General features: G+C 51.7%; 1 protein-coding gene across 1 annotated transcript in view; it reads right to left on the bottom strand.

The window, feature by feature from the left end:
- Positions 1 to 9,378, bottom strand: part of ZNF704 (zinc finger protein 704) — a 229,849-nt gene extending 220,471 nt beyond the window's left edge. Inside the window, exon 1 of the mRNA XM_062188316.1 lies at positions 8,872 to 9,378. Coding sequence (XP_062044300.1) covers positions 8,872 to 9,378 — 507 coding nt within the window. The remainder of the gene's footprint in view (positions 1 to 8,871) is intronic.
- Between the last annotated feature and the right edge of the window lie 2,682 nt (positions 9,379 to 12,060).

Raw genomic sequence — 12,060 nt, 5'->3', positions numbered from 1 at the left:
TGACTTTAGCAAATATTACATCAAGCCACTGATTGTCTCCTGCCGATCAAAAGTTCTGATGCTGCACATTGAAGTTGGGAGGAAAAGGCTGCCAATGCTTTCCCCCTCTAAGCCCTTCTTGTGATAGGAAGACACACGAATCTCACTGGGACGGATTTACCCATGAACAGAGACTCAGCATTTTAAGAGGTGAAACACACACAGGGCTGTGGTTCTCTCTGGCTCCATCTCTCTAAGAGGCAGGGGGTAGGCAGACTCTGGTGAGAGCTGGATTGCTTGCTTTTTCTCTTCCTGTTGGTAATGCTTGTGTTACAGGGGGCACTCCATGGCATTTAGCAGCAAAATGTTCTTAAAGAAGAGGGCTGACTGCCAGTCACATATTCTGGGCACGCTTACTACAAGACCCACACCTGGAGTGTGATGCTTGGTTCCCAATGACATGGACATCTTTCCCCCCAGTCGTTAGCATCCTCTCAGGAGACAGGTCCCCCAGAAACCTCACAGGCAAGGAGGACAGGTCCAAGCAGCATTCACAGAGGGCCCCCAGGCACAGCAGGCTGCCTCCCTCTGGGGTACTTTGGGAAGGACCGGCATTCTAAAATCAGCAGCCAGTGAGCAGTGAGTGGTAAATCGCTTCAGAAAATTGTGATTCTTCCATCCACAACGTTAAGGGAGTGAACTGCAGATCATTCCTGGGCTACAAGGAAGACAACCCAGAAAAGAGGGCACTCACTGGGGGTTGGCTGACAGGGCACTGACCCTGGCCTCCTCTAACTGGCCAGCAGCCCTAGCTGGACAAAGGCATTTCCCCTTGCAGAGTCTCAGCGCCCTCAGTAGTCAAGTGAGGGTACTGGATTACTAGGCAATCTCTGTTTCCGGTCCAGCCCCCACAGTCTACAACTCAGTGAATGACAACTTTGTCTGGTACCTTAAGCGTATGCCTTTCACTGGAGCCAACACAGACCATTTGCAAGACACATACATGTTAGCAAATTGGAATTCAGTGTTTGCCACACAGTCCCTGCCAAAGGTTTCTCCAAGTCATCTGATATTCAATAGATAGCCTAATAGATGTGTGAACTCTTCTTGAAGGGTTGGCACACAGGAAGCAGATCCCAGGTGATTAATATTTATTGAGCACAGAAAGTCATGACTCTGACATTTATTATCTCATTTAAAAGACTTTCTTCCCCAGATTTTCAGTAGGTAAAACTTTTTTTTTTTTAATTTATTTATTTGAGAGGTAGAGTTACAGAGAAAAGGAGAGACAGAGAGAAAGGTTTTTTCATCAGCTGGTTCACTCCCCAAATGGCCGCAACAGCCGGAACCAGGCTGATCTGAAGCCAGGAGCTTCTGGGTCTCCCACGCAAGTGCGGGGCCAAGCACTTGGGCCATTTTCTGTTGCTTTCCCAAGTTATATGCAGAGAGTTGGATCCGAAGAGCAGCAGTATCATAGATTACGACTTGGTAGTCATTGATTCTGATTTAAAAAAAAAAATGATTTAGTATGAGTCCTGTCTCATAAGTATTCAGAAAATACTCACTTGTTTCAATATTTTGGAACTCAAATGGTCCTGGCTGTCACTCGTGTGTTTTGTTGATGGCCTTGGTTTGTCCCCTATTTTCTCTGACCTACAACTCTTTTGCTGGCCTTCATTCCCCTCTTGTCCTCATTTTTTCTTAGCTCTCACAGTCCATCATCACAGTCACACTTCGCCAAGTCCCTCCGCAAGTGCCTCTGCTTCCCACGGCTCCCCCACGGCCCCCTCCCCCATCACACCCACACTGAATCCAGCTCTCCACTTCCCCGGTAAGAGACAATGTAGTGTCATACGCAGAGGAACTAGCCCTGGAGTTAGACTGCTCCAGGTTCAAATCCAGGCTCTGCCACCTAACAGCTGTTCTCTTTTTGCAGAATGAGGCACCTAACAATGGTGGCTGACTCGTGCTCACGCAATGAGTTTAAACAGCACTCATCTGCATACTTCAACTTCTGCTGGTCATGGGAAGCCTTCCAGAGATGTTAGCTGGGAATATTTTTATTTTTTTAAAGATTTTATTTATTTATTTGACAGGTAGAGTTACAGTGAGAGAGACAGAGAGAAAGGTCTTCCTTCCATTGGTTCATTCCCCAGATGGCCGCAATGGCCAAAGCTGCGCCGATCCTAAGCCAGGAGCCAGGAGCTTCTTCCTGGTCTCCCACGCGGGTGCAGGGGCCCAAGGACTTGGACCATCTCTTACTGCTATCCCCGGCCATAGCAGAGAGCTGGACAGGAAGAGGAGCAACCGTGAGTAGAACTGGCGCCCATGTGGGATACCAGCACGGCAGGCAGAGGATTAACCCAGTGCACCACGGCGCCGGCCCCTAGCTGGGAATATTTTTAATCATTGTTACTCTGTGTATGAGACAATGGAATGAAGTTGGGAAAAAGCACACATCCAAACAGACTGCTTGCTCTATAAACGCAGAACCGCAGGGCTCCAATGCATCCCTCATGTTGCCTGCCATCTCTACTTCACCTCCCCAACACTTGCTCTCCTCCTCTTCCACGATGCTTTCTCACACCTTCTTCTCTTTGAGTTTCTTTCCCCCTGATCTGATGAACAGGTTTTACTTGCTACACCACAGCACCAGTCCCCCCACCCCCAACAATTTTCTTGCTGCACATATCCCTCCACTTTGCATCTTGGTTCCTCCCTAAGGTGATTCCCAAACATCCTCATCTCCTTCACATCCTTGCAGAATTCTCACCTCTTAAGGGCAGATGCAACCGGTGACTGACTTCTAACCAACGGAATATGGCAAAGATGATAGGGTATGACTTCTGTGTTACACTGCTTTACTCATGTGGAGGAAGCCCATCCAACAACGGACGTGGACATGGACATGGGATGACAGAGAGGGACCCCAGGAGTGGAACCACAGAGGCAGCCTCCAGGTAGCAGCCAGCAAGAAGCCAGGACCCTCAGTCCCACGGAAGGAAGGGAATGAATCCTGCCAACAACCTGAATAAGCCTGGAAGTGACTCCTTCCCTGTCAAGGCTTTGGGTGAGAATCAAGTCACTTAGCCCCTCCACTGCAGGCAGCCTTGTGAGACTCAGCAGAACCAGTGAAGCTCAGCCCAGGTTCCTAACCCATAGAAACTCTGAGAACTGTTTTTGTTGTTGTGTTTAGTGTTTATTTACTTTACTTGAAATGCAGGGTGACAGAGAGAGAGAGAGACCTTCATCAGCTGGTCCACTCCCCAAATGCCCATAACAGCCAAGGCTGGGACAGGCCAAAGCCAGGAGCTCAGAATTCAACCCAGGTCTCCACTCAGGTGGCACGGATACAAGTACTTAAGCCATTATCTGCTGCCTCCCAGAATGCATTAGTAGGAAATTGGATGGGACGCAGAGGACCTGGGACTCAAACTGCCACCCTGATATGGGATACAGGTGTTTCTTTTTTTTTTTTTTTTAATATCTTAAATAAGTAAGAGGTAGAGAGAAAGTTCTTCTATCCACTGGTTCATTCCCCAAATGGCCATGATGCCAGGAGCCTATCAGAAGCCAGGAGCCAGGAGCTTCTTCCAGTTCTCCCACTTGGGTGCAGGGACCCAAGGACTTGAGCCATCTTCCACTGCCTTCCAAGGCCATAGCAGAGAGCAGCTGGATCAGAAGTGGTGCAGTTGGGACTAGAACTGGCAACCAAATGGGATGCCAGTACTGCAGGCAGAGGCTTAGCCCACTATGCCACAGCGCTGGTCCCAAGGGATGCAAGTGTTTCAAATGATGGCCAGGTGAGGCCGGCTCTCAGGCGGTCGGTCTGAGGAGGTGGTCCCAGGTTGTTGCACGGGGGCCTGATGGGATTTGGGGCAGAGGGAAAAGACCCCACTGGAGGCTCAGAAAGCCCCCAAAGCTGTCCTTCCCACAGCTGAAGCAGGAGCAGCCAGGCCCAGGCTTCTTGGTCAAAGGAAAGAGACCGTGGAGGGTCTACAGTGGGGAAGATGCAGACCAAACCATGAGTCTCAAGCAGAGGCTGAGTGCATAGGGGTCTCGGGAGACACTGCCTCCTTTGTGGCCAAGGTGTGGGGAGGTGAGCTTGGTTCCCCCAAAGGTCGCCTGTCTCCACTTTCACCCATGGGCCTTACGCTCTGTTTACAGTGACCCGCCCTGGGCCCTTCCCGAGAGGGGCTTCTGCGCAAATGATGGCTTAATCCACTGTACAACACCTGCCACTGAAGACTTGTTTTAAAAGGTTATTTAAAAAAATTATTTCTTTACTTGAAAGTCAGAGTCACAGAGAGAGATAGTGAAAGATCTTCAATCTGCTGGATCACTCCCCAGATAGTTGCAAAGCTTGAGGTTGGGACAGGCTGAAACTAGAAGCCTAGAATTCAATCTGAGTCTCCCACACGACTGCCAGGGGCCCAAGGACCTGAGCCATCTTCTGCTGGTTTCCCAGGCAAATTAGGAGGGAGCTGGATCAGAAGGGGAGCAGCAGCTGGGGATGGAGCACAGGGGTTAAACTGCCATCCACAGCACCAGCTACCTGTAATGGCAGCGATTTGACTCCCAGCTTCTCTACTTCCAATCCAGCTCCCTGCTAATGCACCTGGGAAACCAACAGAAGATGGTCCAAGTGCTTGGGTTCCTCACCCACGTGGGAGACCCAGAAGAAGCTCCTGGCTTCAGATTGGCCCACCTCCAGCTGTTGTGGCTATTTGGGGAGTGAATCAGCAGATGGAAGACCTCTTTCTTCTTCTCTGTAACTCTGTCTGCCTTTCAAATAAATAAATCTTAAAAAAAAAAAAATAGTAGTAGTAGAGCCACTGAAACTCAAATGGGTACGCATATGGAATTAGGAGTCACAGGTGGCAGCTTAACCTGCTGTGCCACAATGCTGGCCCATGAAAACTGTTGTAAGATACTAAACAACCTGCTACAAAGCAATAGAAAACTATTATACTCCTTTTCTATCATGATCTAGTTATTACCCTAGAGTCTCCCCTATATTTTAAAAAGGGGAAGGTGTTGTGGCATAATACAACTCCTGCTGATCCACCTGGGAAAGCAGAAGATGGTCCAAGTGCTTGGGCCCCTGCACCCACATGGAAGACCCAGATGAAGCTCCTGGTTCCTGGCCTTGGCGTGGCCCAGCACCAGCCATTGTGACCATCTGGGGAGTGAGCCAGCGAATGGAAGAGCTCTCTCTATCTCTGCCTTTCGAATAAATAAATATTTTTTAAAAATTTTTTAAAAAAGAATTTGGCCCAAATGCCTTCCAGCTACTCCCACTTTTCTCTCCTCTCCTTTCCAACAAAACGTGTCAAAAGACTTTTTCTAATGTGTCTTCAGTCCCTATTCACTATGCATCCTACTCTGCTCATCATTGAAACTTCTTTTGCCAGGGATAACTACGTTCCCTATTTTCTCATCCAAATGAACAAAGGTCTATCTCACCTCTTGTTCAACAGCCCAGCAGCACTCAACACAGTTCACTGCAACCTACTTTCTGGAGTTACTTCTCTTGGCTTGCTGGACTTGGTGTTTTCTAGTTTTCTGACTTCTTACTTGGCGGCCGCTGGCTTTTCAACCTCCCTGGCTGGCTTGTCTTCCCAAACCCAAACTGAGATGGCGCTGTGCCCTGGAGTCTGGCCCAAGGCTGGCCTCTCTTGGCCCACTGTGCTCCCTTTGTAGTCCCCAGGCTCTGAATGACATCATCAGCTGAAGCTCTAGCCTCCACCTCTCCCCTCTACTCCAAGGCCAGCAGCCATTGGCCCACCTGTAACGTCCACCAGGATGTTTAACCATCATCTCAGACTTTACTCGTCCAAAACTCAGTTTTCCCCGTCTCAGCAAATAGCACAACTAACCCACTTTCTATCAGAGCCTCATCCCGGGTCTTCCCCTTTCCTTCATCCCTCACCACCCCAGCCAGCAGGTTCTCACAGGTTGATCTGCACATGGGTCCTGAACGTGTCCACTCCCTTCTCACTCCACAGCCGCCAACCACTGACTGCAAGCTGCCGTCACCCCTCACTTGGACTCTAGGGGTGACAGCCACCTAACTGGTCTCCCTGCTTCTTCTCCTGCTGTCGGGTATAATCCACACAGCAGGATCTTATGAAAAATACCATCCACCTTGTCCACCTCTACCGTGTAGAACTTCCTCAACTTCACACTCCACTTTTCACAGACCCACCTTTGCCATGCTGCTGGCCCCATCCCGCTCCCTTGATGTATCTTGTACTACTGAGTTCCAGCCTCACCCACCTTCTTCTCCTTCTCACCTCGAGACCTGCTATTCTGTTTGCCTGCAAAGATCTTCCCATGCTAACTGGGTCACATCTGAGATCACAGGTCCCCTTCTTAGAGAGCTCTTCCCTGTAGTAGCTTGCTCTTCTTCCTCCTCATCTCTGAGCCATTATTTCCCTCTTGGCAACAATCTGGTGTCATGCTCACTTGCCTCTTCATTTCTTTATTTATTTGACTGTTGCTACAATGTCCATCACCAGATGGGAGCATCGGGAAGGTGTCCACTGCTGTGTTCCAGAAAAGCACTCAGAGGTGCTTGATAAATATTTCTAGAATACATCCATTCACAAATATTCGAGGGCACTTTTTAATGTTCATAGAAAAATGAAATTAAATAAGTTTATTTTGGTATGAAGTAATTTGAAACCGTGTAGTTTTTTCATAATGTATACTTTCCATGAACTGTCTGAAGACTTCTAGGTCCCCTCATACATAAGACACTCATTCTTATAGGCATTTCAGGAAAATCACCTTCCTATATATTTCATTAGAAAATCTCTTCAGATAGTGCCAAGATGCCTTTAAAGCAGAAGTTTTGGAAAAGTTGTGAACAAATCAACAAGCCATAAAATGAAGCTCGGGGCAGGTGTTTGGCATGGCAGTTCCGATGCTTACTGGACACCCACATCCCACCTGGGAGTGCCTAGTTCATGTCCCAGCTCTGCTCCCGATTCCAGCTTCTTGCTAATATGTACCCCGACAGGCAGCAGGTGATGATGGCTCAAGTATTTGAGTCCCTGCCATCCATCTGGGAGACCTGGATTGAGTTCCCAGATCTGAGCTTTGCCAGCCCTCCTTGTTGTGGACTTTAGGGAAATGAACCTGCAGGTGGGTGATCTCTATTTGTTAGTCTTCACCTCTCTCTCTCTCTCTTTCTGTGTCACCCTCTCTCTGCTTCTCAAATAAACTAATAAAACTGTTTTAAATGAAGTCCATTTTGAAAGAATTTTAAAAGAAATTTGGTGAATGATCTTTTTTGAGGATGTGAATTATCACACCCTAGTTACTGTGTTTTTATAGATTTTTTTTCCAACATGGAGTTGGCCTTGATCACAGAGTATAAATTATTATGAATGTCCCCATCACAAATTGTTCAATCTCTATTCAAATCACAAGACACATTTCCAGTACTGCTGGGCAAAACTGCCAGGGAATCACCACACTTGCCGTTCAGTGTCACTGACACCATGTGACTTAATTTCAACCCAGCTACATCCTGTAGCCATACAATGCAGGCTTTTCAGCAGACCATGGTAATGAGTGTGGTCACAGTCCAGATTCCAACAAGCAGCTGTCAAAAGCTATCATCCCAAATGACTACTTGCAGAAAACTTCTCACTCCCAGAGCTGGTACTTCCAGGGTGGTCTAGGAAAGAAAAGCGTGCCCTCTTCTACATTCGGGCTATTCTAATAGCTGATGTTTAACATTTCTTTGGAAATGCAATTTCAAGCTTGGAGCAGCTAACTCCCTTCCACTCTCCCCTCCCCCACTTTGGGAGCCCCCAAAGACTCTTAAAAATGTCTAATCTCTACGAAACTGGCTTGTTTATGCATCTTTTCCTGTTGAAATACCAATACCTTCTCAAAAACCCAGCAGTTATTCGGTTGATTTTAAGAACCACTCTTGAGAAAAATCACTCTCTCCCTCGCTTCCCACTTGCTGCCCTCAAAACTTCTTAGCAACATAGACCGTGCAGAGCCTCAACGTGGTGCGCATTGTCCAATCGCATGCCTGAAAACCCAGCCAGTCAGTTGTGCAATAATAAACCCCTTATCTCCTAAAGATACACAAACAGAAAGATCTCTCCGAGCCCCAGTGCGCAGGGGACTTCGCAAGCATTCTCTGCGAACCTCACGTCCATTTTCAACGCCAAACCCCTCCCTCTCCCCCCCACACCCTTTTCCGATTTCCTCTTTTTTTCTCATTTGCAATTTTGACTTGGGGTAAAAAAAAACCAAAAAGCTAAACAACGTCGAGTTTAAGCACGGGAGGGCGAGGGGCAAAGCCAAAAGCTGCTAGCAGAATGAATGCATGAGGAAACCAAGGGCTTGGCTTTTGCCTTACCGGGCTTACCGGTTTCCCTCACCAGCCCCGGGAATGGAAACTCATCCACACTACTTCCTGGGTGGAAGGAAAGGCTGGGAGATTGAGGAATGGAGCGGCTTGTTGTTTCAATTAAAAAAAAAAAAATAGCCCTTAGAATAACCAGGGCACACTCCCGCTTCCGTGGGGGAGAAGATTCACAGCCCACTCCGCTCAGCCTTACCCGTCCCCACCAGACGCAAACCCGCATCAACCTCGTCCCATCTCCAAGTTCCTCACCCCACCCCACCCAGGGAGAAGCGTTCCGTTCCCGCACCGCTGCGGCCCTCGGAGGAAGCCCGGGGCGGCAGGCGGCCCGAGGCGCAGGCAAATCAACAGTTCGTTCGCCCGGCCCCGCGCGGCTGCCGGCGGCGCCGGACACACCCCTCCCGGCCCCGGCCTCCGCCTGGCGCTCGCCCGGGCGCCCCGGGCCGTCCCACTGCCGGGGCCAAGCGGGTCCCACGCGCGCCACCGCAGCCCGCACGCACCTTGAGCGCGCCCCGGGCCGGGCCCTTGGGGACCGCGCGGCAGGGTCCGAGGGGCACGAAGCGCTCCTCGCCGTCCTCGTCTTCGTCGTCCACCACCTCGACGACCACCTCCTCGTCCTCGTCTTCCTCGTCGTCATCCTCCTCCTCCGCGCCCCCTCGGGGCTTCTCCTCCACCGGCCCGAGCCCTCGCCGCCGCCGGCTCGCGCCCTCCTCGTCCTCGTCTTCCTCCCCGAGAAGCAGCAGCACCGGCGAAGAGGCAGCAGCGGCGGCGGCCCCGGTGGCCCGAGAGGGGCCGGTCCCGGCGCTGCGCGGCGGCGGCAGCGGCGGCCTCCAGCTCTCCGCGGCCAGGGCCGGGGCCGGGGCCGGAGCCGGGCCCGGGGCAGGGGGCGGGAGCCCCGGCAGCGCAGCTTCCTTGGCGGGCGCGAGCGCGGGCCCGGCCGGCTGCAGCGCGGCGCCCCCGCGGCGGCTGCCCAGGCTGGAGCGCTTGGCCAGACGCCGCGCCTGCATGCCTGAGCGCGGGGCTGCGGGCCGCGGGGCCGCGCTGGAGAGTTTGTCACCTCCGCTTCCTTCCCTGCCGGCCGCTGCGGCCGCAGGCGCCCAGGACTAGGGGCTGCAGGAGCCGCCTCCCCGGGCTTGCAGCTGCCACTGGCTGCAGAGGCGCGGGCGCCGCCTTCGCTGGACCGGCCCGCGGGGACGCCGGCGGCCGGCGGCTACGGCGGGGCGGCGCGGCGGCCGCGGGCGGGGGTGGGTGTGAGCGAGCGGCGCGTTGCCGCCTCCGCCTCCGCCACCGCCGCCCGAGAGCCGCGGGCCGAGCTGCGCTCCATGCGGCCGGCGGCCGGGCCGGCGCGCGCCTCTCCCCGGCCGCTGCGCCCGCGCGCTCCGGGCCTACCGCGGGCGTCCCTGGGCGCGAGCTGTTTGTGCGGTGTGTTTTCCTCCACCGCCCCCCTCTCGGCGAGCCATTCCTCGCAGCCCTCCGGTCCCCCCCCCCTCCTCCCCGTGCAGACAAAACCCGGACTGGATTTACTTCCCCTACCCGCAGTCTCCGAAAACCTGGCGCTTGCATGCGGTTGGCCGGGACGCGGGAGCCCACGCGTCACCCTGAACCGGTTCTTTTCCCTGGACGGAGGAGGACAGGCGTGGCTGGAACCAGGATCGGACACTTGGGACGGAGGGCTTTGCTGCTCGTCGTTTGAATTGGTCTCCGATGTGTCTGGCGACTACTTTGCGCGCCCCTGTGAAATCAGGGGGACGTGTCGATCCGAGGTTGGGGTCGGTCTCTAACGTGAGCCATCGGATCATTCTGAGACACCCCCATTCCAAGGCCCTACCTCTGGCGCGGTCCTGGCCTGAAGTCTTTTTGCTGCTACTGCTTTCTGCATTCGGCCTCCAGGGCCTGAGCCTGGTGGCCAAAAGATATCAGCTGTCTCCATGCAATTTGTAGACTCTCTGCTGGCTTCCTCCAGGCCTTTGAAGACACGATCAGGAGTGGGGGTTCAATATTGTTAGGTTTCAAAAAATTAATACCTGCAAATCAAGCACATAGCCACTTTCCTATCCAGTTCACGACTTTGCCACTGCCTGAGGACTTTGAGCTGTGGCTGAAGAAACTTGTTTGCTATTCTTTAGGGGCTAGGCTGGATAGCCACCCCCTTTGCCTCCAGATTAGACCCCAAGTGGCAGCCCTGAGAGGCCAGGCTAGGAGGATCAGGTTTGTCACACGCCCTGGCGGGCCACCTCCAACAGGACACAGTGCATGGTGGCCTCGGCTGGGATAATTACTGTTAGAGTCTTCCCATCACCTGCTCTGGTAGCCACTTGAAGGGGGCTCATTAAATGCTCACTTAGATGTCTTCCAAATGTTGAACAGGGAGGATGACAGAGATTCTGAAATGAACTTTTTGTTCTCCCTGAATCAGATGAACTTCCTGATATACCTATTTCAGGTAATGACACGCTCATTATAATCACTCAGGCCCAGAATAGTGGTATCGTTTTAACTCCCTTCTCGCTCGGATCCCTAGAGGCAGGTGCCCGCAAGTCCAATCCATTGTTCTCTCTGAAATGCCTCTTTTCTGCTCCCTAAGCTCCCAGAGCATCTTGTGCCTTCAGCCGGAAAAGTTTCTAACAGTTACAGGCACCCAGTTTCTCACCCAGACCCCCTCCCTGCTGTGCCCCCTTCAGTCACCACCCATGAATTCTTACTCCCAAGACCCTATCCCGATCATGGCATTTTGTGGTTGAACTTTTCCTTTGGAAACATTCCATGCAGGAATTCAGGAGATGGGTATGTCTGATCATTAAAGTGGTTTTGTTTTCATTAGGACAAACAATTTGGTTGATTTGGAAGGTGGGAGAGAAAGATTTAGGGAGAGAAAGCCTGGTCACTCTTTTGACCAGGAAGAGCCAAGCTCAGGGGCACAAATGGTGGGCAGAACAGGTGTAGGAAAGACGGTGGAAGAGAATGAAGGTGAAGCAAGTGAGCTAGTAATTAGGCTCAGGGCCTAGGGAGCCCGAGTGCCTGCACCTGCACCTGCACCTGCACCCTGGCTCTGGAACTTTCTGGCTGCCTGCCCTCACAATGCCTCAGTTTTCTTATCTATAAAACTGAGACAATGAAGATAATAGTATACCTGTCTTACGCGTGAAGTTGTTCTGTAGACTAACGAGTTAATGTATGTCATCAGCTTATAAGGGTGCCTGGGGCAAGGTAAGGTCTATATAAGTGCTTGCTATATTAATATATTTGTAGTGATTTATAGACACGGTGGCTAGGAATACTCTTGGTGAACAGCAAAGTTGTTCTCCTTTAAGCGAGCTCAGAAATGTCAATCACTAGCAACATATGCTTTTTTTTTTAAGATTTATTTTATTTATTTGAAAGGCAGAGTTACACGGTTGGGGGAAGCAGATCTTCAATCCACTGGTTCACTCCCCAGATAGCTGCAACAACCTAGGCTGGAACAGGCCAAAGCCAGGAGCCAGGAGCTTCATCCAGGTCTCCCACGTGGGTACAAGGGCCCCAGCACGTGGGCCGTCTTCTGCTGCTTTCCCAGACACATTAGCGGGGAGCTGGATCAGAAACAGAGCAGCTGTGAATCAAACCGGCTCCCATGTGAGATGCAGGCATTGCAGGCAGGAGGTTAACCTGTTATATCAAAATGCCAGCCCCAAAACATGCAGCTACATGTT

The sequence above is a fragment of the Lepus europaeus genome, chromosome 4 (assembly GCF_033115175.1).
Source record: "Lepus europaeus isolate LE1 chromosome 4, mLepTim1.pri, whole genome shotgun sequence".
NCBI classification, from domain to species: Eukaryota; Metazoa; Chordata; class Mammalia; order Lagomorpha; family Leporidae; genus Lepus; species Lepus europaeus.
Note: the sequence above shows the minus strand (reverse complement) of the source record. Positions and strands in the feature narration are given on the sequence as shown.